Raw genomic sequence first — 25,635 nt, forward strand, 5'->3', positions numbered from 1 at the left:
AACGGAAATGAAGGTTCTAGATGGGGCTGGGTACTGTGCTCCTGGGGCGTAAAGAGAATTCAGACCAGGCGGAAGCTCAGAACCGCAGCCTATGAGAACCTACCACCCAACAGAGACAGCAGAAAAGGGGGAACAGAGTCCAGTTGGGGTGGGTATAAAAGGTCATTATAAAATAAATGTAAAAAGTGAATGAGAATTCCAAACCGTGCTGCATCGTCAGGAACTGGTTTATAAAAAAGAAGCGCGAGAGTATACGCAAAATCCAACCCCGTATAGCCCGACTTCCCCTATGAACATGCCCCCCCCCATACCACATTCCCATGCTATGGAAACAGACCTACCCTCTATGTCCCTCCATTTACCCCACCCCAACCGCAATACCCACTAAACTTGTAGGGTTAGTCTCTGCTCGAGAGTTCGCGGCTTATCGAGGACACCGAGATAGGAGACAGGTTTCGACTGGGTTTAACCGGGGTTCCTGTCCAACTGTCTCTAGCGCAGTATGCACAGAGCCAAGAGATGCTACAGTTGGGTCGGATAGGCAAGGTACCTGACTGCTCCTACAAGGCAGGTAGGGGACCAGGCTCCGGGGTTTTTAAAGGTCCGAATGCCACACGCCTATGTCCGGCACTAGCCAAAGCAGAGAGTGTCAGAACCAGGAATAACAGAGCCGGATTTAGTTTATGATCCCAGGCAGAGGGCTGTTTGGACCTGGGGTTCTGGTTCAGACGCTTTCAGGCCCAACAGCCGAAAGCCAATTCCAGGTCCAGAGCGGGGTTTGGATTCCACTGCCCTGCGCCAAATAAAAAGCCAAATTGGGGCTGGCCTGAGAAACAGGTTTAGCTGGCACAGTATTTAAGGGGCGTTCCGGGGGTCCAGTGCCCACCGTTACTCTGCACCGGAGCAGCGCTGCTCGGCTCAAAGGGGCTCAGGTATTTACAGACGGTGTCCCAGGAGAGGACGAGCCACAGACAGTGAGAACAGGTGTCTGAACGGAAGCGCTGAAATCATCTGCTTCCAAATGCCGACATCTGAGATGCCGCACAACTGGTCTACAGCTTCATTCCAGATCCCCAGTGCTTCACCGCGCCGGGAAAGACACAGGAAGAGAGGGAGTACAAGGTAGGGTCCAGGCACAGGAGAGATGTAATGTTTTGTATCAAGGATCTAGAGAGCGGGAGGGAATATATGGACAAACCCAGGAACCTCTCCCGGGGAGAGAAATATAGTGATCAACGCACTCAGATACTGCAGAGGAGAGGGCCAGGAAAGAAAATTATTTTTTTGGTGCGGGGCGGGGGAGACACTCCATTTAGCTGTAAGTCGGGGCACCCTCTAAGTTCGAGGAAACCTGGAATGGAAGGGGGAAGTTTGGGGATTTTCAAGATGGCCTCCGTTCCCCAACGCGTGAGGTTGCCGTCGAGACAACAGAACCGTCAAGATTGGGAATAACCGTCATTTATTTTAATAAAATACCAAAAAAATACCCACTCCTAAGAATTCATCCCCTATCCAAGGCCCCAAACAATGCAGAGCAGAGGGATATTTCACATCCGTATCTAGGCTGTGTGAGTGCATGGGCCAGAATCTAGCTCTGGCTGTCAACTCACTTCCATTTGACAGGTGAGACCGGCAAGTTCATCCCGGCACCTGCTCACCCTCCGGAAACACTCTCCTCACCCATATCTGGAGGGGGGCTAGGATCTAGCCCCCATCCCAAGAGGACCAAAGGAGTTGTGGGGGAGAGGAAAGGAAGGATGGATGATGGATGAAGGACAGAGACCCAAGGATGGGGCTAGGAACAGAGGGCAGAGGGGATCAAGGGGTACATATGGAGGGGAAGACTGTGGGATAGTGAGTGGGGGGATGGAGGGAGCCTGGGATGGGGGTGGGGAGGAGAGGAAACACTGGAAGATAAAAATCAACCAAGGGGAGAGGAGAGGAGAAAAAGAGGAGAAACAATAAAACAGGATTAAAAAAGGAAGGGAAATGGAAACACGGCTGCTGAGAAAGCCGGAAGGAGAGAGCCCGTGGCGACGGAGCAGCGCAGGGCAGGAAACACAGACGTTTCTTTCATGAGACAGAGTCCACTTTCCGGGGCATCTAGAGCCAGGATCTCGGGGGCAAAGGCCATTTCCATCAACCGCAAAAACCCTAGGCCGAACTTTGCCATCCCTAAAGCTCGGCTCCTTCAACCCGCGCTTGAGCACTGAAGGAAAAGCACCAGGCTTGTCCCAGAGGTGCTGAGCCCCTCTTGCTCACGCTGGCTTCGATGGGGTCAGCAGGAGCCCAGCACCTCTGGAAAAAAAACCCCAAACCAGGCCACTTTGAGTCGGGGGCCTACCATGGGGATTTACGGACTCTGACTTTCGGCAGCCGGTTTGAAATCCTCCTCCGCTTTGGGGCACAATCTGGAGAGGTGCTGCGTGCCCCCAGCTCCCACTGAACTGCAGGCTGCTGCGCCGCCCACGCTCAGATTCTCAGATCGGGAAGGGGATGCAAGACCCCCTCTCCGAACCCAACCCGCCACATTAGGTGCTAGGGATTCCACTCCCCCCCCCCCCCAATTTTCTCAAGTTGGGTGAGGAGCGGAGGCCCAGTTCCGACCTGAGCGCTCACCTGGGACCGGACGGCCAAACCCAAGTGTGTGGTTTAGACTTCGCACGCTCAGAGACTAACAAATGTATACAGGGGAGAAACAGACTCGACATTTAACCCAACACAGGCCTAGGTCCTGCACCCACTGGACTCAATACCCCAGCCTAGGATCTAGCAAAACTCTGCGCTGAGCGGCACCAGCAGCCCGGCTCGCCCCAGCGCACGGTGCTGATTGCAATCCGGCCAGCGCTGTAAATGAGTCAGGCTAAGAGGCTTAGCCTGCATTCGCTGCCACGCTGCTAATCATGTAATTACGCTCACTCCGTGCCCGGATCGGTTCAGGATTTTGGGGCGCTTTGCTCTAGTTGGTTTCTGATCTGGCCGTGAATCGCCAGCCTCATTATTACGGGCGAATGCACAACGTTCTCGACTGCATTTCGGAATCACAGCTGCCGGAACAAGAAGGTGTTTTAGGGCTAGATCCCCAGCAGATGTAAATCAGCATCACTCCACTGAAACCAACGGGCCAAATCCCCAGCGGGAATAGATGGTGTAGCTACACTGAAGTCTATGGAGCTACGCCAATCCACACCAGCTGAGGATCAGGTCCTTGGTTTTTCAGTGGAGCAGGGAAGGGAGATTTAGATTTATTTTCAAGTAGTAACTTCAGAGGGAAAACTTTTCCAATTTGTACTATTTCCCTCAGCAGTGTTACCTGTCCTCTCTGTGCTCCAGTCGCTTGGACTCAGCCCCTTGGGTCCGTAAGGCAGCACCGCAAATGAACCACGTAGAGAAAACTCGCAGGTGGAGAATTAGAGGTGACTCAGAGGATGGGACCCAGGGCCCTTGTGAGGCAAAATAAATGGCTCAGATTTATAAAAACACATCGCCCTGCAAAACTAAAGTCCCGCGACCAGTCATGAAATGAATCTCTTATGCTAATGAACAGAGGGGACGGGTCCGATGCATGTGTTTGAAAAGCAAATCACACTGTAAGGTGGGGGAAATAGAGGTTGAAAACTCTGTTTAAATAAAAATGTTTAGGGGGGTTCTCAATGGGGAGAAAGAAAGAAAGAAAGAAAGAAAGAAAGAAAGAAAGAAAGGCTATAGGTTTATTTGATAATTTCATCAGTGAGGGAGAAAAACTTTTTAGAGAGACAATGTGAGGGGCGGTAATATCTTTTTGTTGCACTATCTTCTGCTGGTGGAAGAGATAAGCTTTCAAGCTACACAGCGCTCTTCTTAAGGCCACTTTTTAGTAAGTTTTTAAAAACTTTTTTCAATTTACAAACTTTTAAAATAATTTGAAATAAAACTGTCCCTGATTATATAGCTATAAGTATCTATACATTTATTGCGATAGGTATACAGGGGCACACACATTTCTATACGTAGACAGGCACATACAGTAATACAAATACACACATGTACATATATTACCAGAGATATGTGTGCACACACGGGGCCTGATTCTGTTTCACCCCTTTTGCACTAGTGTAAATAACTGCAAGAAGATACAGGCCAGCCAAGAGTCAGGCCGTAGTGATGTGGTTTTATGCACACACACACACAAAGATGTGCACACACAAGCGCACGCGCGCACACATATATACACATTTTAAAGCTTTTTCCTCCCATACCATCACCAGATCAGCGTCAATTGTCACTTCAAAAGAGGAAAGCCATCAGCCCCAAATTCAAACAGCCCTCTTAACTTCCCCCCCCCCCCCCCCCCCCCCCCCCCCCCCCCCGCAGCTTTTTCTCTGCTTACTCCAAAATACCAAGCATTCCTGTGGGGCGCTGCCCCGTTTTTTTTTCCACTCAATTTCCTTCCTGAATCCGTGGGAGATAAATCCGTTCCGAGCCCTTTGCTGAGGCAGGCGGCCGGAACAGCAAATCCAACAGTGCCAGGTTTAATAAGAATCCTGATCTAGAAACCAGATAATAATTGGGATTATCGAGCTGGCTGGGAAACAGCTTCCCCTGCTCCTGATATCTCTTGGTTTTTTGGCAGCTGGCTTAGTTGAATAGCTTAGGCATCTCCACGCCAACCCCAGCTGTGAGGCTCACGGGGAGAGACACCTCATTGGTACCTAAGGCTACTGATTCAGTCCCTTCCTTCTCCCCCCACAATCTCAAGGTCACAAGGCTAAACCCCCAGTTAAACTGCCCAGCACTGGATGTTTCCTAACTCACCGGTCTAAGCAGGGTGAGCAGAATGGCCACAATCTATACACAGCACGATTGGGTTCTTTACCGACCTCTCTACCCCAGGTTGGGGTGTGGGGCTTGCAGGGCAGAATGAATCAAAGGAACCTATTTGGCCACTTCCTTTAAAAATCACGCACGGGAGAGTTTCTTTTACAAAGATAAACGCATCTGGGGGAAAGGAGCTAAAAGTGCGCAGGACTCCTGCCTTCTATGCCCGAGCAGGGTTCTGAAGAGCTCTCGGCAGAGCTGAGGGGGGGAGGTTTGTCCGTATGGAGGAAATCTATGTTCCCCCGTGCCATGAAATACCTAGTCTCCCAACTCAATGTGCCGCAACTCCCGCACCGGGGAATCTATCCTGACTCCTCGGTCGCTCTGTGTTTTCTCTGTGCTTCGTACTATGGTTTGATAAGTGTATTACGATGCACTAGTCACCTTGGTCTATGGCTCAAAGACCTTTATGTGGCTGCCTGTTCTACACCCAACCCATCCCGCTAGGAATTTCACAGGCAGATCGGCGAGCTGGAACGTAGATCCTGAAAAGCCCTGCATATTCCCCCCAAGAATCCTCCACGTCCGCACCTCCCACAGATCAGGAGACGCCATTCTACCCCCCCAACCGCCTCCTGCAACACACATACACGAGTTCCTTTGACTTCAGAAATCTCAACCACAGAAATAATTCCACTGCGGTTGGATTTGGTATGGGGCATGAGGGCTGGCGGCTTTTCTCAGCAGAAACGAGATTGAAAAGAGGAAGAATTGGGATTTTCCGAGTTCTCTACCGGGTCAGGCTTGGTGGATTTTATTTCACTGCAAACATAAATAGGGCTTTAAAAAAATATCCCAATCCAGCCTAAATAAAAACCCACTAGAAAGCACAGTAAGAAATCTCACTTGGCAGCCAAATTTTCTGGACCGATTGATCAGAAATATTTGGATTAGTTGTCCAAACTCTTTGTCTATTTCCTAGCACATGGGGAGGTTTTTACTGGGGTCTGTTTTGCTCCTCACAGAATGTTAAAGAGCAAATAAGATGATACAAATATTTTTAGCCCTTGTGCAAAAATCCTACAACATTTGGTTTCAAATTTGTTGAGAAACAGCAAATATTCTCTCTGAAATGAGACTGGACAATGCTCTAATAAAACGCACTTAGGAGACAATTCTGATGCATCAGAAGGGAGAACCGACCAAACAATCTAATAGGTCTTTTCCATCTCTGATTGTTACGAATCAGCCTTGCCATTTATATGCCTTTGGTACAGATCCTGCAATAACAGAAGCAGCTGATCTCGGACCCCCTAGAAAATAAAACCATAAAATTCAAAGATGGGGATTTTTGTTTTGTAAAAAAATCAGAAATAAAAAGGTTTCATCCTTGGGGGAGAGGGAGTTTGGGAGGTTGTTAACCAAGGACTGAAAAGAACACTCTCTTCCTCAGATAAAAAGTACTGGAGTCGTGAGCAATGGTCCTAAATGCTCCAGCTTACAGAAATGCTACTGCAGCATTCGGTGGAAATAACCTTCATATTTATATATGGGCTCCGGTGGGTAGAGCGTGTTGTCAATTTCATAGTGTAAGCCAGGCAGAATCTTGAGTGTAGGCGGAAGCCTGGGCTGTTCCGAAGGGCTTTTTGGAGCGCCCGGAACATTGCCCTTCAGTACCGTACACCTCCGAGTCACTGCTGTACCACACCCGAGCGCAGAGCCGGGCCAGGGGGGGAAAAAGAATTTAGAGGGGCAGAAAAAAATCGGCGCATCAGGTGGAGCAAACGTGCTGAAAGAGACCAAGGCTGCCTGACTCTGGGGATCGGCACCTGCTTGGAGGAGCGGGGAGTTTTCAGCAACCGAAGTTTGGGGGGGGACTTTGCTAACACTGTTCCTGAAAGAGCATCACAGGGCAGGGGAGGACGGGGATCCTGCCTGTAAGTGGCACCGCGCCCTGTCTCGTCTGGCATGTCGGGGAGATACATGGTGCTGGAACGCCAATCTTGGTGGGGTGGGGGGGGAATAAAAAGTCTTAATTTCCATTCTCCCGCTGCATCCCACCTCCCTCGATTAACAACCTGAAGGGAAACGTCAAACTAACTACGAGCAGAGCTGGGAAAGGAAAGCTCAGATCTTGCCGGCCCCGATGTTGATTTGGCTTCACTGGAGGCCGTGAGATGTCAAATCATTCTCCAGGATCAATACAGCCAGCGATGCCGAGGGCCCTGCTTCCCGGCATCGATATCCGCTCACGGCCAACGGCGCAGGAGCTGGGTGCGCCAAACCTTCAGGGGGTCTTTTGGACAGCACCAGGTAAACCCAAGGAACTGGGGATCCTCCTTGCCGCCCAAGGGCCTCTGGACTTGGGATCCCTGTTACAGGGTCAGAAAGGCCTGTCCAACTCAGCAGCTCTGCCTTCCCCTGCCCCCACCCCCACCCCATCTCCCATGGGTGCATTCATTAACATGCGAACTGGGGAAAGATCAAACGCACACCAGGCTCTCCGCCCCCCCCTCCCCCCGCACACCCTTCCCTGCTGCAGAATTCTGTCAGATCCACACACAGCAAGACTCTCCTTTACCTCCCCTGGCCCTCCACCCATCTCCACGAGGCTGCTCATCACCGGGCAAGCGTCAGCGGTGGAAAATGCTCCCCCAGTCCATCTCCTACCCAAGGGCCTGGGGGAGGTCAGGGCTGTCCCATCACTCCAGTGCTCCGTCCAGCCTACAGCCAGATCCTGCGCTGGCGTAAACTGGCCTGGCCCCATTGACTTCAGCAGAGCTTTGCCGATTTAAACCAGCTGATGATGTGGCCGTGCCACAAGCCCCTGAGATTCCCATCAACCCCAGATTAGGGCCTAAATCTGGTCTCGCTGACACTGGTGTCATTCCATTGCCGTAAACAGGGTCGCTCCTGATTTACATTGGGCTGACTGAGAGTAGGGTCAGGTCCAGGAGAGGCAAGGTGCACCCTCCGCACATCCCGACCGCAGCACTGGGAGCTACCCACGCTGTGCGGGGGAATAAAAAGTCGTTCCCCGTCTTAGTTATTATTCTAGCAAGTCAATTTCCGTCCTTTATTTTTCCATCGTTGTTGCTTGGACTCCTTCAACCCCACGTCTGAAGTTTCGGAGCCTCCTACCCGCCCCCAGAACGGGGCGCAGCAGGACACAAAGGCCAGCTTCAATCAGACCAGGAGGTGGGTGGGGAAGGGGGGTGGATTCCGAACTCGCTTTGGAGAGGACCCTTCTTCTCATCAGGTCTGCCAAGCTTCAACCCTGTCCGCCTCGCCAGCTGACTCACAGAGAGAGGAGCTGCATGAGCCGCTACAGGGTGCCCGCTCCCAAACCCCCACCGCCAGAACCAGCTGGGGAGAGAGGAGTCGGTCTGAATGGGGGCGAGGGGTGAACATACCCGAGGTTTGCCCTTCCACACCCAGTGAGCAGAGAGAAGGGGACTCTCCTTCCGCCACTCTGGCCAGACACTTTATTCTATGGGTAGTAAGCAGCACCCCTGCGCGCTAGCCATCTCTTTCCCATGAGTGCCAGCCCTTTTCCTGAAGCAGCACAGGGGAGACCCCGGGGCACAGTGGAGGGCAGCATGCTTCGGACTCCGGGAACTCGGTACATTCGCTGGCAGAAATATACCACCCTGGCCCTGATCCTGCCTCCTTTGCTGGCGCAAGTCGCATCATTGAAAACAAAGGCCCCCATCCACCTCCCATCAAAGTCAATGGGACAACACCTGCGTTCCCTGGTTGTGGGATCAGGCCCCCCTTAGCTGCTTTTTTTAAAAGACAGTGGGCCACACCCAATTCAAACCAGTAGGGAGCTCCGGTGGCTCGATCCAGCTCCGCGTGGCTAGTTATGGGGTGAAAGGAACACGGCAAACATTAAAAACCTTATTTCGTTCTTGCCCTCTTCCCTTTGCTAACAAGAGTGAAACAGCTAAGAAACTGGTTCAAATACCCAAGCTAAATATTACACACAGAGAGAACATGCGTTCTCGCCAGGTGCTGCGGAACCGTCTAATAGCAAAGCCTTCATTTCACACACAACCATGTTGCCCTGTACAAAAATTATCCCATAACCCTGCTCCTCAGGACTCTCAGCGATTATTCTACTTCCCTATCAACGGAGCTTTGCTCCGGCCACAGCCCTACTCGATCTTCCCATGCCAGGACGGCTTGGCTCGGTGACTTCAACCAAAGCAGGGTTGGGTTGAGTTGACTTCGACCGACAGATCGCGGGAGGATTTGCACTGATGTGTGAGGCTGCTGTAAGCAAGTTATTATTATTGCTATTAGTTATTTATCTCGCTGTAGTGCCAAGGCCCCAGCTGTGTTAGGCGTTATACAATCTGCTTAGAACGTCCTGGGCGGCTGCACATAGGAATGAAAATGGATCGTTTTAAAATGATCATCCTCGATAGTGATATATACAAATGACGACCATTGACAATGTTATTTTCCTTGGGGCGGATCCAGTCTGTCCTAGATTCTTACGGCCAGAAGGGATTGTTAGCAACATCCAGTCTGACCTCCCGCGTAACCCAGGCCAATCTCAACCCGTGATTCCTGCACAAGTTTTCTGAAACCCACTTTGGAGCTGAGAAGTTAAAACCAAAAAAATTACCTAGTTCAAGGCCCAGGATGTGACTTATCGCCAAGTTGTTCCCCTGGTTACCCTCTGAGAACAGGCTCTGAAGCACTGGGAGCACAGAACATACAGCGGAAGCACCACAGATATTTTAACTAGTCTGGGGTACGAAGCTTTTCAGTCCTGGATCAGTGCAAAATTAAACCCCTACTTTTTAATGACGAAGGGCGTGATCCTGGGGGGTGAAGCACGCCCCTCTTTGATTTTCAACAGGGAGTCCAACCGAGCCCCCCAACCCTCCCCTGGCATCCCTCTACTGATCACTCCCGGCCTGCCATGCTTTTTTTCCAGACACACAGTTTGCCCTCAACTCACGCGCCTGAAAAAAAAAACCCCACCATAGCACACCCTTCCATTCGGCTCTGGCTTTCGAGCAAGGAGGTTCATTAAGAGCTAATTAGCCCTCGAACAATGGGAAGCTGTTTAGCAGCCTGGCAGCGACAGCATCAACAACCAAAGGGGAGAAATAAATAAATAAATGAAGTCACTTTTAACACCTACTAATAAATGCTGATTAACTGTCTGGATGGAGCTGGGATGACTCAGAGCAAGGGAAGCAGGCCAGGGGCAGTGCATGCAATAAAACCTATCCATTACTGTAACACAATTCCTCTTTCTTTCTTCCTTCCTTCTTTCTTTCATGGGTCTTGCCTATGCTAGGCTTTTTCCTTAAGATTTCCTACCCGCCGCAACCACAGCATAGAGCATTACAACGGCCAGGGCACCTCTGCCCCATGCTGCCCTGGTGGGAGTGCCACGGTGGGAGATTTTAAGAGGAGGCGCAGCCTTTGGGAGCAGACCTTTCCGGACTGGCCTTTCCAAACTGCACTCCGCTGGCAAACCCGCAGCTGAAGAGTTCAGAGTTCTCCACCCCAGCCCATAGTGAATCCCAACACCTGCTCAGAGAATGTCACTGATTTTAGAGACGCTCCACAAATTCATCTATTAAATACCAGCGTGTCACAGGCGGCGGGAGAATTCTGCCTTCTCTCTCTCCCCACGTTGGTACATTTGGACCTTACCTCCCTAGCTGCGTCTGCACGGTACCAGACAGCGCCCAAGCAGCAAGGGGCTTGAATGTGCCGGATCAGCTACGCGACGCTGCCATTATATTAGTATTTTACATTTCTAGAAGTGCCTCTCATCCCCTCACCCAAGAAGGCACAAAAGGCTGTGGGGGAGGGTTGGGAGGTGGGTTTGGTTTGTTTTTTAACAAGCCACAGGCACATGAGACTGGTGGAACTCGGGGCTTGGAATGCGGCTGCCTCTGGGGTGAGACGTGATGAGCTCAAAAATGTTAAAACACTCCTCAGTGCTGAGGGTGACAATGCTCAGATGTGATCGCCTGCCAAAAGATTCATTTAATTCTACTGGCGGGAGGCAGTCCCTAAAAACCTGCTTTACTCCTAATGCAAAAGAGCCAAAATTTTCATCTTCGGAGACCAACGGCTGTTTTATACAACATACTATTTCTATCACCATATACGTGTGTGGGAAAGTATCACCTATATAGAGAAACATAGACACGATGTGTGCCTATAGACAGACAGTTATAAATATGTGTTATACACATTACAGATACATATAGATGTATGTGTGCCTATAGATAAGTGTGTGTGCATTATATATACATACATGTGTGTATATTATACATAAATATAGAGATGTATGTGCACCTATAGATAACTATAGATAAATGTGTATATATTATATATCAATGCCTATAGATAGATTATATATGTGTGTGTGTATTGTTTATAGATGTAGAATATACATGTGTCAGATATAAAGCCCTCATGTCTCAATTCAAAGTGGCTTTTTCCCCCACCGTTCCCACTCCGGCTCCTTTCCCTATTGCTTTGCTCTTGCGCTAAGCCCGGGTGGATGGCTTAGAGGATTTAACGTGTGGAGTGCATAGGTGAGTAGTGAACCTGCGAACAGTTTCGCTCCACCTCAAACCTGCGAGCTCCAGCCTTATATTAGGATTCTGTGCGTAGCCAGCATCTGGATACCAAATGTGCAACCAGTGGGGAATGTAATTGCAATCCCTAGAAAGAGAGAGAGACAGGTAGAGAGAGAAAATCTTGTCAGAGACATTGGACCTGTTTGTATCTGCTGTTTATTAACTGTGCTTGCTACAGACCTTGGTGAGTGAAGAATAGCTAACAGGGCTTAACAGCCTGGAAAAGAGAGAGAAAGGGGGTGGAGGCAGGGTTGCAAACAATCTTTGTATAAAAGGAAAATAAAATAAATGAAAAATAAGAAGAGCTAATAGAGGAGAATGACGCGTGCATCAGAGGGGAGCGGGGCAGCTGGGACAGTGGCGTCTTGCACCTCAAATCAGCATTCCCGAAAAAGCCCTTTCGCACACACCCCAAAAAAATAAGACAGCCTGCTGCAGTGCACGGCATTAATGGAGCGAGGGGGCAATTAGCGGCACTCTGGCAAGGACTCTGAAATTAACTGGGTGCCGGTGTTGATCTTTAAAGAGGGCTGAGCGTAGAATAAGACACTTTTCTTGGAGAGGTTGATGCAAAAATCCCAGGGCGACGCTTGGAAAAATCGGTGTGGGGCGTGAGCTGGAGAAATTGAAGAAATGATCCAAAAGGACCGTCGCCCACTCCAAGGTCCCACGGAAAGTGCTGGCAAGCAGAGGTCTTGACGACAAGGCCAGCTGGAAGCCTGGCACTGAATGCTCCCGGGAGGAGACACATATGCATGCACTTTCCCATGGGGCTCTAACCACCCTGTTCAATCCCCCATCGTCTCGACCTGGCATCAAACTATCCCCAGAACAATAAAGACACGTGCCCCTTGCTCACATATTTTAAATAGAAGTGTTTTCACTGGGCCAGATTCATCTTTGCTGCAACTCCATTGAGTCAGCAGATCCTGGTGATTAATTTGGCCCATCAGAGTTTAACCCCTTTGCCACCTAAGTTGTGTCTGCGCAAAACCATCCCGATCCCAGAATAGCCAAAGGAAGCGAAGTTTCTGGGCTTTTTTTTTTGGTCTCCTCCATAGCTGCTGTGCACTGAACTCCTGCGCCTTGGAGTACAAAGAGGTGCCTCTTCCAGATGCCTTTAGTTAGAGCTTTTCAGGTAGGAGACGCCACCGTTTATGGGGAAATAACACAGACGACAGTGTGAGCACGATACGCGGGTTGGGGGAATTTGTCCCTCCTGAGGGACAGGGGAATGCGGATCAGCCTTCAAACCTGCCCTGTCTGGAAGGGACCCCCCCACTCGCATCCAAACAGCAAGACGAACTCTGACATCTCACCAACTCGTCTGCGAGCACCTCAGCCCCACTCCAGACAGGGCTGAGATCGGTGCATGGACAGTCCCCGGAAAGCTCTTCCCATCGGGGGTGTCACTGAGCATTACCATGCAGTTGGTCATCTGCCCCGTGGCCTGCCCCAATCCCAAGGGTTTACCTCCCCGATGGGGACTGTTTGTCCAGTTTGCCGATCCCTGACTTCCACAAAACTGGGGGGAGTGCAGGAGAACAGAGAAGAAACCCCAGAGGTGCTAACACCATAAAAATCAAAAAATAAATCTTCCGAGGCAAAGAAACGACTTGGCCGTTAAATATAGGACATGGGTAAACGCTAGAGCATTTACGGTGTTTGTACCTGTACTGGAAACAGAGAGAGAAAATACCTAATACGCTGCCTATTTCTTTCTTTATATATATATAAATATATGGCTGCGTACACAGGAACTGCGTTTGCTGCAGGAAAGCTGCCATTCTAGAATTACTATAACCTGCCTATTACATCATTGCAGGTAGAGTGGGGAATGGAGACAAATATTAAATCCATGGTCCTCCCTCTGCCTTTGTAGAGATTTTCAATCATGCACAGGACAGTGCGGGTTGGGTGGGGTTTATGGCCGTACGGTATCAGAGAGCCCTCTTGGAGTGAAGTCATTCCTTCCCACTAAACAGCCGTACCGCCGAATGCAGCTACCAGAGTTTGGAGATGTGAGTTCCAATCGACGGCCGTAACGTGATCCAGCTAGTTGGAGGACAGGTTTTTGGAAAAGTTTCAATATTGGTTCTAAGCGATGGCATGAGATACATACGTGCTCCACACACAAAACTCTTCAACGCTCCGCGCTCCATCGGCATTGCCTCGCCTACAGTTTTAATTCAACCCAAACTCTACCAACGGGCTCACAAGCCCTACAAATAAGGGTTCCCTGCACTACACTGTCAAATGGATTAAAAATATATGCAATGTCTATGCGGGTGCTGCATAAGAAAACCCCACCGTTCGGGACCTTTAAAACTCTACGGTACAGCACTCTAGAAAATATACTGTAGCAAACAATCCTGCATTGGCCGAGCAATGGGCTGGAGCTCTAAATCAGGGTCTTTTCCATCACTAGAAGTTAAACATTCATGGTTTGTACGTTGGGGTTTGCATGCAATCCTACAAGGACTCGTGTGAACCAATATGAAAGTGGCTCCTTTTAGATATTACAGTCGACATGCATGTAACATAGTATGACACAGATTTTTAGATATACATCTATGAATGGGAAACACATATGCCCATTTTATGCAGCTTGATTGGGGTGTTTACAGCTTCATGAGAACAACTGGTACCTCCATCATTTAAGCGTATACAAAAGTATTAGTGTGTATATATTACACACACATACACGCGCGCACACACACAAATAAATGTGTGTATGTAAGTACATATATGTTGTATATAAGTGGGTGTATATCTAGAAAGAGAGCGAGATATAGATATAGATACATGATATCTAATCTCTCCTACGGGTATTTCGATACTGCCCAATATGAGACATATTTAATAAAATGTATCTATCATTTTCCAGATGCATGGTTACAATGCCCTTATAAATACGTCTCTCTCAAGCTATTGAGACTACCTATATTAAAAACGTGTACAGAACAGGTAGACCATAGTGTCTCAATTTACAATTCATTTTTAATTTGGTCACAATTATCAAGTGTGGAATTACTGTGCAACCCAGACAAATCATGTGGACCGTGAGATTTAACATTGGCTTCTATGGAGTATAAATTATAGTACAAATCGAAAGGAAAAACACGTATTGCAAAGCCAGGCGCGCGGGTTTTAAGGATTATGGTTTTGTTCCTTTTCTTTCTTTCCTTTTTAATATTTCTCATTTATCCTTTATTAAACAAGATGGAAAAGAACATAAATCAAAACGGAAAACAACAGACAAAAAAATAATGTTTGTAAAGATTGACGCAAACCTCTGCTATCTCTAAAGGTAAATAAATAAAAACACCACTTGTTGGTTTTAAAAAAAATGAACAGAAAACTCAACAGAAATTTCTGTGTTTACTACATCTAATAAACTGCCCGAAATGTCCTGCACCCACTCACGCGGAACGGAGACATACACATGCGGCACACCACAATGCGGGACATAACCGCATCAGGAAAATTTGGCACCTTTAACTGGATCCAAATGTTGCTAATGCATCTCGCTAAAATCCACTGACCCTTTTCATTGTTCTTTTTCCCTTTTCTCCGTTTTCTTTTTTTTTTTTTCATTTTTCCACCCCCGGCCCTATTTTTTTCTTTGCAGATAAAATAATGTTTCACAAGGAAAGTGTAAGTGGTAAATACCCCCACTCCCTCCTATATACCCCCACCCGGGGGCGTGGACAGAGGCGCTGTGGCAAAAAGGGCAATTATAGCGGCGTTTCATGAAGCTGGGAGGTAAAGGTCATGAGCCTTATAACAGAAGGTGAGCGTTATTATTAAGATCTTTATATCAAGGGGGAGTGAAGTACCATCAATTAATTTCAGCTTTTAGTACTATTGTAACAATCCTTGAGCACCTAGTAACAGAAACTGACCCAAAATATCTGGCGATACTGTCCCCCAGTTCCAACAACCTTGATCCTAAAGCTTGATCGGTCACATAGCATATGTTAAAGCCACATCCATTCTGTCTTGTAAGGGCCCTCGCACATGTTTGGCATTTAACAGAACAAAAGAAAAGAGCAAAGGCCGTGGAAGCTGGGAAGGAATTGAAGCTGTAACCAAAAACTTAGTGAGGGGGGAAAAAAATCTCTCCTTTCCAACCCCCCACAAAAATGCGAGAGAGATAATAAAATCCATATGCAACAAAATCGGCCCATAAAGAAGCCATTACAGGGCTGCACGCACAAAAGGATGGGATTCCCGAACTTTAGGGTTACTGTATGAGCAACACAGACACGACGCTGGAAGAAACTGTACATTTTAGGATCCTGTTTATCCCTCCACGAGAACATGCGATGGCTGGATAAATAAAGCTGGTAGGAAGACTCTTAACATTCTCCTAATCCTGTGTGCATCTAACAGTCTATAGGTGACTATAGATACGTTATATAAGGGACATACTAGTGAGACAGACCGACTTGCATCACAGACCCATGCACAAGTTGTCTCACCAGCCTCCACTTCATACATCATGCTATGCTCATTTGGACAGAGATCCTCATTGAAATACAGTTGGGAGCTCTAATAAAATGTAAAAATTTCACTGGAGATCAACTAGAATGAAGAGTCCATTCATACTGTCAGGAAGCGAACTGGAAAATAAAAAGTTCCCTATTAAAGGTTCCCCTTGGAGCTTTCCCACAGCAAGAGGGGGGGGAAATATCTCCAGCACTGGAAGTGCAAAAGGTCTCCCCCTGTCAGCAGCAACATTTCGTCTATTTTGCTACCTATTTGTCTATTTCACTATTACAAGGGGGCACAGGTCTTTACATAAGGATCAGCTAAGGTTCATGTTTCCATACCTGCACGGATTTAACGCTCTGCAGGTTCTGAAGATAGCCGAAAAATACGCTTTTTACCCAAATAAATAAAACAAGATCTAAAGGAAACGGCAAATATAAACCATCTAGTGAATAAAATTAGCACAATTACTGTTCCTACAAACTCAGTGATAATTATATTTAGTGCTGTATAGAGAAGATTTTGGTGATTAGTGTAACTTTTTTTTTAATTGTAAAAAGTAGATTTTCTACAGAACTGTCCACATATTTGTCTATTTCAAGCAGGGGTGTTTGTGGGGGGGTTTTTTTGGGGGGGGGGGAGGAAGGATTCCTTATGGTCTTAGTCACCTGAGTCGTGAGGGGGGACAATGATTTAATCTTGATTTAAAACTCAAATTATTTTGTTTTCCCAAAAAATTCAGACTTAAAAGAATTACAACAAAACTGAAACTTTCTTTTGTTTTGTTTAAATTAACCTTTGAAAGAACAGAATTAAATTCAAAGACAAATTAAAGTAACCAAATACCATTTTTTTCAACCGCAATGAAAAAAGAAAAAAAAAACTTTAAATTTTTTCCCCCTTTACAGTATTTGGGAAATCTTGTTTCTCAATTCTGAGTTTTCCACACCGCATGCAATCACTGTTTTGTGATCTATTTATTAGACACTGGTAGACTGAAGAATATTTCGCAAAAGCCATTATGAGCCTCTGAACACAGATAACCCATTTTCTAGTCTCACCACTGAAGCAGCCATGGGGGTTTATTCTAAATAATCATGTGGCAATAATTGGCAGTACAAGATGCCTTTTGTTATATATTTTGGGTTCTCACCGTGTACGTTCATGGCTCCACACTATACATTTCCCACCGTTACGTTTTCTTTTAAAGTCAAACTGGAAGATCCATTCTGTTTTCAAGAGCCCCAAATACTACCAGCTCAGGATCTTGCATGGAAGGGAAAACTTTAATTTACCCAAAGTTCATTATCAAGGAGTATGGTAGAGTTTAAATATCTCACAACAGAAATTGGGCAAATTTAAGAACACACACCCAGGGGTTGCAGAGCCCCTAGGTATGGTCCGTAGGGCAGGCCAGGGCTATCTTATTGGGCTTAATATGAATCTCTAAAGGTAATGTGGCCTTTTTTGGTTCTGACTTCCTGAGAAATGGAAATCCTCACTATTGAAAAATACACACGAATCTGCAGCCCTCCTGCACTTGAAGTAATAACAAAATTACTTGCCCACACAGACCTCATCTTTATACCTACTGCAGCTCAGACCAGGAGCGAGGCTTCTTCTTCAGCCATTTGTAAACTTTAAAAAGGCAACTGAGAAAAAGATTCCTGCATGAGCCATATTTACCTGCATCCAATATACACCTGAACCAGCAGGCAGTAATCAAAGAAAGATGAACAACTGTCATCGGAGGGAGGGTGTTTAATTCAACAAGAAGAGAGTTCCTAAGTGACGTGTAATTGATTTTACAGTCTGCAGTGGTTCTGAAAACTGCTATAATTTGTTCACCTTGGCTAAGCAGACTCACAACTTCCCAGAATTGGCTTCTGGGTGAATGGATATTTGGTGCCAGCACCATGTCTGCCAAAAAACAGAGCTGTAAAATTAATATCTATATCTATTGGGTTTGCATCAGTTTTGTTTCAACAAGGACTTGCAAGTTTAAAAGTGAAACTCTCGCAAAGCCCCTTAAAACTAGCAGCAGTAAATCAAATAAAATATAATGGTTGGGGGTTTTTTTCCTGTTAAATATGAGACTTACTGGTAGCTGCCATCTATTATATTTTAAAAAAAAATCCATTATTCACTGCAAATGGATATTGCCCAGAATTGCTTTTTTTGCAACAAATACTTTTATTAATAAAGCATACTGATTTCCTGAGGATATCAAATCACTATGCAAGCGAAGCCAGATAAAATAATAGCTAGACCAAATCTATGTCTATATACACATGTATGCATGTGTACTTCTGCCACTCCCAGTTTTACAACAGAGGAGTCTGAATGAGCAAATTGACACGATTCATTATTTAGGAATGCTTTGCTTTGCAACAAGTCAGCAATAACACTCACACACACACACACAAGACAAATAAATGAATGCAGACTGTTTGCAACTCTCCAGGTAGGCATCTCTCTCACTTCTTCGGGAAATCAGGCCTTGGCTGAACTGAAAAGTTGGTGGCAACTTTCATATAAAATAATCTCCCCAGCGTCTATGATAAACCTGCCCTTTCTGCTCCCACTCCATGAACAAACAGAAAAACCCAGGCACCATCTGATTTGCACCTTTCACCTTATTCGCCTCAGCCTGACTCAGCTTGAATGGATCATTAAGTTTCCATTCTGTCCTGATCACTGCCACTGGGCTTTTTAGAGGAGAGAGGGAGAAGGAAATATACGTGTGTGTATGTATGTATATATAGACACCTACATGCATACATAGAGAGAGATCTATCTCCCAGCAGGAACTGCTCTGTTGCAGGCTTGGTGCATCCCTGGAGAATAAAAGACCTTCTTGTCCCAGCCAACACAACCACCCACCAAACAAATACATGTACAACAGCAAAATGATGATGTGAGCCAGATTCTCTCCCCCACCTCCCCCAGCCCCCTCCCTCTTTACTAGGGCTGGAGAAGAACATTGGGATGCTGGCTTTCTCTGATGCTGCCCTGGGCTTGCATAGAAAGGGGGGCGGGTGTGGAGGGTGCATGCATGCATCTGGCTTCTGTCCATCTTACCTGGGGTTGCTCTTGTTCCAATAAACAGCATAACGATCCGAGATAACTTTCCCAGTATCATCAGTCCAGACACAAACCCCGACGAGGGCTACCAGCAGCACGGCCACCTCCAAATGCACCATCGTATTTTATCGTCCTTTCTTCCTTCTTTTCTCTCTCCCCACCTCCCCCCACCTTCCGATTTATCTGCAAGGCTTCGCTTTACCAAGAATGCAACCGGTTCATTTATTCCCAGAGCCTCTGGCTGCCCTTTCTCTTGATGCAACTAAACACTCCTGATTCATTCAGAGCAGTGGATCCCCTTTTGCAATCATTGCTAGGCAGCATGTGCAGTTCCTGTGTGCAGTCGCCCCTTGTTGCAAAGTCTGTTGCAATCGGATCTTTTGGAAACAAAAGTATTGCCAGTCTTCAGTATGATCTGATTGTATTGGTGTAGGTGGGGCTGTGGGAATTTTTGTTTTAAATAATCCAGCGGTGGATGAAAGTCCTATGGGGGTGAGAAGGGGAATTCACCGATAACTTTCTCCCTTCGCCTTGTTCTCGTGCATTCTCTCTGCACCAGCAAAGTCCCTGGTTCTCAAACTCTGTAGGTGGCTTTCCTGCAGGAGAAGTGAAGGGATCCCATGTCTTTCAAAATCAAAAATCTTCAATCCAATCGGTGCAAATGTAAAGGAAAATGAGAGCTGGGAACAGCAGCGGTCGGCAGAATCAAGCGACAGGTTGCAAGTGATCCCCTTACCATTTCTGAGCAGTCATGGTCCAGCCCTCTCCAAAGGGGAGCAAAGTCAGCAGGCAGAGTTTGTGGTTCCTCTTCTCCCCGAGAGCACTGCCACACGGACACATCCCATTTCTTCCAAGGAGGAAAAGAAATATAAAGCAGGCAACTTCGCACTCAGCAACAGCGATGCAAAGAGGGGGGGGGGTTCCTTCAGAGTCTTAGAGCCAACCCATCTTCCTCAGCAATTCCACAGCCCAGCCAAAGAGACCCAAGAGTGAATCATTTCTTCCCGCACCCCCAAAACAAACTTTGAACCAAGTTCTTCTTCTCTTAAAGGGGCTCCTTCTGCCCTTTCCTTCCCCAGGAAGAGTCGTGGCTTTTTTTCGGGCGCCTTCCCCACACCCTGTAAAACCAGAATGGGCTGAGATCTGGGGAACAGGCTCTGCAAATCCCGTGCCAGGATCCGCTCCCGTCTACAACAGGTGACGCAGCGCAGTCCTGATTCACAGACATATGCAGCTTCCCTCTGGCATCCAGGATCCTCCCCCCTCTCTCTCTCGCTCTCTTTCACTTCAGACTGAAATAGGCTGGAGCCAACATTGCCACGAAATGAAATACAAAAGGCAGAGGCTGGGGGACAAGAGGCCTCTCCTGTCCCCCCTCCCCCGGGCTTTTAATGCAACTGCATCAGGATCATCAGTTATGCCCCCCCATCTCTCAGTCCAAAGTTGCAGAGCTGTGCAGGGAAACTGCTCCCCTTCTTCCCTGCCCCCCCTGCGGCGGCGGCTCCTCGGTGGCTCTTTCGCTGGAGTTGCAAGCTCCGAGTGAATGAAACGGATTTTTCCCTTTTTTTTTTTTTTACATTGTTGCCACTTGCGGTCACCCTAACCGCGGCTCGGCCCCCCATTCACAGAGGCGGAGCCCCGGGCTCAAGGTTGGTTGGCCGGCACCAGGCTCACACGGGCTTGGCCCCACCTCTGCATGTGGGTGTCTCTTGCCGAGTCAGTCTCCGCTCTGGAGAGCGAGAGGGGCGGCTTGGAAGTGGCTCTCCCCGAGCCAGAGCAGCTGGGCTGGATGAACCAGGGTTCAGGACGGCGCTTTCCATTCCCTGGCTCCAGGCCTGGGAGCGGGGGGGGGGGGGGGTTAGTGATTCGTTTGTTCCTGGTGGGCTTTTTAGGATCACCTTACAAAAATACAATCAAAGGGCCCAAATATGGTGTAGGCAGCCAGGCAGACTACATGGGGTGAGAGAGATCAGATAAAATACCCTGCATTTATACAGTCCTTTTTATCTCTAGCTCATAGGTGAGCAAATCAAATAGTAATCTAATAATATGAGAGTTCGCATGTATACGTCGCTTTCATTCGTAGATCTTGTAGACAGACAATATTTCCTATTTATAATAATACTGAACATGTATACAGCCACTGCAACGCCAGTTGGCCCTTTGCATTCAAAGCCCTACCCCATTAAACACAGCACCGTTCATCCCCAAACCCTGCACAGCCTGGACAACGCAGGGAGCGGCCTACTGGCACACAGCGACCCACAGGGATAGAGCAAGACGGGCCCCGAACCCTGCAGAATCACCGACGTAAACGGCGGTGGTTTAGATCACTGCTGCAGGATAATTTTCTAACACCAGTGCCGGGGAGGAGAACTCTTAGCCAGGAATGCAGGAGCAAACCCCTATGAGTTCCATTCCAAGCAGGCAGACGGGAGCTTGGTGAGTTAAGGTCTCTTCTAAAAGACCCACACACAGTAAAGTGTATGGTGAGCCACTTACCAGCCTCAGATGACAGCCTGATACTGCAAAGCGCTGAGCACCTTCACCTCCCAATGACTTCAAGTGAGAGCTGAGGGCCTTATCGTTTCAGACCCCTAAGCACAAATTATCAGCACCTCAAAAGGATAAACTGATGCTGGGGGAGGGGATTTGAGCCTGCAGCTCCATCTAGTCTAGGCTAGCTACTCAGACGACAAAGCCATGCCCTCACTCGGATCTAGTATTGCTGAAGTGCCAGATTTACAAAGGTATTTAGGCACCTAAAGCTTTTCAAAAATGACAAGGTGCTCACTGAAATCGGTGGGAGTCAGACGCTTTTGTACAGCTGACGAGGTGGCTTGCGGCATGTTTAGGCACCTATTTACCTCTTTAAATCTGGCCCTTAATCTCAGCTACTTTTGCAAATCTCAATTGAAAACGCCAGGGAACTGTGGGTGTTACACCCCCCAAAAATAAAGGCAGAATTCTTCCTCCTCCTGTGCAACTGACTTCTCTGTCATCAAGGTTATACATCTCTTTATCTGACTCCCATCAAGATATTTCTCTATCAAGCCACCGTCAACCAATCTTTCTTCCTGTCAGCACGAAGCTATCATAAAGCTGTCCACTTGTCCATCAGTTTTACTTGTTTTCATTCGTCAAGCCCAGCCACTAAAAGCCTTTTCCCCACACCGACGGGGCTCGCACATGGTCCCGTCATGTATGATCACAGCGGCAATGGCCAGCAAGAGAAAGGATTTGGGAAGAGGGGACCGGCCGCTGTTGGTACAGTGTCAGGCTGCGGCCAGTTGGGCTGTGTAAAACTGCAGCCTGCAGTGCAAAGGAGGGGAAAATACACTAAAACCAAACAAAAACATATTTCGTCCAAGCAGCAGAGCAAGAGAAGTGAGCTTGAGGCTTGGTAAAAACTGGAGCAGTCCCCAAGCCAAGCCAGACTGGAGATTTTTCCCAAGACCTCAAAGCACCTAGAATTGGAATGCTGGGAACCAGGACTCTTCAAAGGACAGTGAGTTACTCTGGCCACTCATAAGTAGCTTAGCGTGGTCTGAGATGGGCTTATGAAGCAGAACTACTGGGAATAGGTTGCCTCTGACCTAGAGCTTCTGGACTGGTGTTCGTGTGACCCAGAACGATAACAGGCTTTCCACGACGAGGGGAGAGGGGATTTCATACTGGAGTAGAAGCTTCTCATGACCTTGACCTGTCAAAAGCTGGAGCCAAACAACGGCATCTGTCCCGAGGAAGAAACAACCTAGGATAAACATGATATGCTTGGACAGCAGGCAGGAAAGGTACCCAGGCTGAGAACTTGCAAATGAGCTTTGCCACTTAAGCGCTCTCTGATAGGCCAGAAAGCCTCTCAGCTTTGTGCTGATAAGACAGAGCTCAGAAAGCTCAAGCACTTCAGGGTGGCTGCTTGCTATAGTATATTACAGATTCTGACGTGGACCGGAGAAGCATCTGATCCTACGGGGGACAACTTTGTTACACCACTTCCAGGGTACAATTTCATGGCTGGTCATCATCTTCCTGATTGTGTTTATGGTAGCGCCCAAAGGTCTCGGTCAGGATCAGAGCCCTACTGTGCTAGGCACTGTACAGACACATAGCGAGAGATGGTCCCTGTCCAAAGAGTCTAACTAAACCAGAGAGACAAAGGATTAGCATCCCCATTTCACAGATGGGGAACTGAGGCCCAGAAAGATGAAGTGACTTGCCCAAGGGAGTCCATGGCAGAGCTGGGAAAGGCACTGAACTCCCCTGAGTCCCATTCCATAAGGTCATCCTTCCTCTCAACTCCCTATGGTTTCAAAAGGATTTGCACCTGCTTACGCCAGGGCTGTATTTGATCCCTTTTTTAAATGCTAACGAAAAAAAATGCCTGGGCCTGCCCAAGCATCTAGCTGCAGCACAAGGGGGTGGCCGATGGAAATCAGAATTTGGGACATCCGAGGCCAGGGGGAGCCTCGTGTTCTTGGAGGATCCCCTCGAGCCGACTGATGGGGCAGAGAGAAGATCCCCTAACGTGGATGGGATTAGTGGGACCGTAGGCAGAGAAAAAGCACAATCCCTCCCACGGTCAATCCAGCAGGAAAGCTGCTCAGGACTGGTTTCCACTCCCTGACACCGGGCTGCCTGGCCATGTTACTTCCCATCTGGCTGGTGGCTGCTGGCAGGAGGCTCACAAATGCCAATTAAGATCAAAAAACTTTTAACTTCAAACACAATCGAGAGAGCAGAAACACAGAGAGAAATGTTTTCCCCCCACGGGAGCTTTCGGAGCGACGCGAGCGTTCTTTTAAATTCACGGCCAGCTCCCATCCGGGTTACCCCTGTCCTTGCTACACCATCTTCTAAAAATAATAACAATGACACAGCTCACATTTTTGTGTAGGGCTCCTGATCCTGAAGGATCCCAAGCAACTATACGTACGGGGAGGAACACTTCCAGAGTGCACAGAGGTGCAGCCTGCCCTGGGGTGGAACACAGCAACTGAGCATCTGCAAGCCTGCCCACAAAAATGTACAGACCGAGGGTTAAGGGTATCTAGCACAACCGGAGCGAGAAGGAGAATTCTGAGAGGCTGAATGTAAACTCCAGCTCTGATATTCAGTCCAGCTGCCAGGTTAACGCCTCTCTTGGGGCTAACACACCATAGTCCAGGGACCAGAGATCTGGCTCTGCTATAGACTTTCTATGTGACTGCTTAGTTGCTCGGTGTCTCAGTTTTCTGATCTGGACAGCGGGATGGGGCGGGACAAGAGCAATATCTTCATGGATCTGAGCGAGAATTGGTTCACTCCTGTTTGCAAAGCACTTTGAGATCCTTCAGCAGAAGGTGTTAAAGCAAAGCAAAGCATTATTAGCTACAGGATCCGTGACAGCTACAATTGGGGAGGATCTGGGCTGTACAGCTTATCCAAAAAATAGTCCCCATGCCCTGCTGGCTCAGTACTCAGAGGGAAGAGCACCATTTGCTGAAGCACCAACCAAAACTGATGTGGGGGTGGTCTCCCATCCAGCCACTGGATCTAGGCTGACTTGACGTGTTATGCAAAGCCACAGGCCTGAGGCAAGCACAGGGCCTGCCACAGCTACAACCCAAAGAGGATGATGCCCTGGGTGGCAGCTGAAGGGATCACACTCAGACCAGAAGGACAGGTCCCAGCAGGGACCGAGCAATAGCCTTCCCTTGGTCACCCTGCATTCCTAAGCCCGCCCAGAGGGGGCTCAGAGGAGATTGCCAAATGCTGGACAAGCCCCATCTCCCAGCAGGCAGCTTGGCATCAGGAGGCAGATGGCATTCCCTTGTCACTACCATTCCGATTCCAGCGCTGCTCTGGGTCCATGATGCTGATGGGACCCACATCAAGACATGGACAGGGGGATCAAAAGCTATTGGTGGGATTGGGGCCAGTGGTTTCCTGCAGATATCCTTCCACTGAGCTGGTCTGGCCCTTCCCATCTTCCTGGTGCTAGCTCCCAAGGAAACCCTGCGTTTCTGACCCACCCCCCATGACTACCCCACTTCCCATCCCCGCTGGAGCCACAGGACTGCGAGCCACACATGCTAGTGCCCCTCCCAGCTCGGCACCACTGAAGGCTGAACGGAGGCAGCTCCAGCAAAGGAAGATAAGAGGGACACGGCAAAGTAGGCTAAACGTCTCTCTCAGCGCATCAGCTGAAGGACACATTTCCCTGCCGTTTGACGTCTGCAGTCACAAATTTAGGCCTCCTCTTATGTCCTATCCCACTTACAAGGTAGAGCTGAGCTCGGAGGGGGGTCAGGCAGAGACCTTTTCCTAGGCATCAGAAGCAAAACCCCATGTTCCGGCAGATTTAGATCTCCCAGCTGCTTTTTGTGGGTCTGTGAGACATCCAGGAACTTAATCATAATCATTAACAATACCGTACATTTCTATGGCTTCATCTTCCCCCATCTCCACGCCCAAAAATGTATCTAGGGACACTGGCGCAGGCAGCAGGATTCAGGTGTGGATCCAGAGTTCAGACACCCCAAAGTCGCTGGCAATGGGATCTGGAATTTGGACTCAGCCCATTATTAAGGCAGGGGTCTGTTTGCAAAAATTCAGATGCCCTCCCCCCACACACACACATATGATGTCAGGGATTTAA

At 48.2% G+C, this 25,635-nt stretch overlaps 1 protein-coding gene across 2 annotated transcripts in view; it reads right to left on the reverse strand.

The window, feature by feature from the left end:
- Positions 1-20,470, reverse strand: part of EFNA2 (ephrin A2) — a 148,505-nt gene extending 128,035 nt beyond the window's left edge. For both annotated transcript variants that reach the window (XM_026654973.2, XM_026654974.1), the window contains exon 1: positions 18,993-20,470. In XM_026654973.2, coding sequence (XP_026510758.1) covers positions 18,993-19,114 — 122 coding nt within the window. In that variant the 5' untranslated portion in view covers positions 19,115-20,470. The remainder of the gene's footprint in view (positions 1-18,992) is intronic.
- Between the last annotated feature and the right edge of the window lie 5,165 nt (positions 20,471-25,635).

The sequence above is a fragment of the Terrapene carolina genome, unplaced genomic scaffold, assembly GCF_002925995.2.
Source record: "Terrapene carolina triunguis isolate 2854851 unplaced genomic scaffold, T_m_triunguis-2.0 Scaffold194, whole genome shotgun sequence".
NCBI classification, from domain to species: domain Eukaryota; kingdom Metazoa; phylum Chordata; order Testudines; family Emydidae; genus Terrapene; species Terrapene triunguis.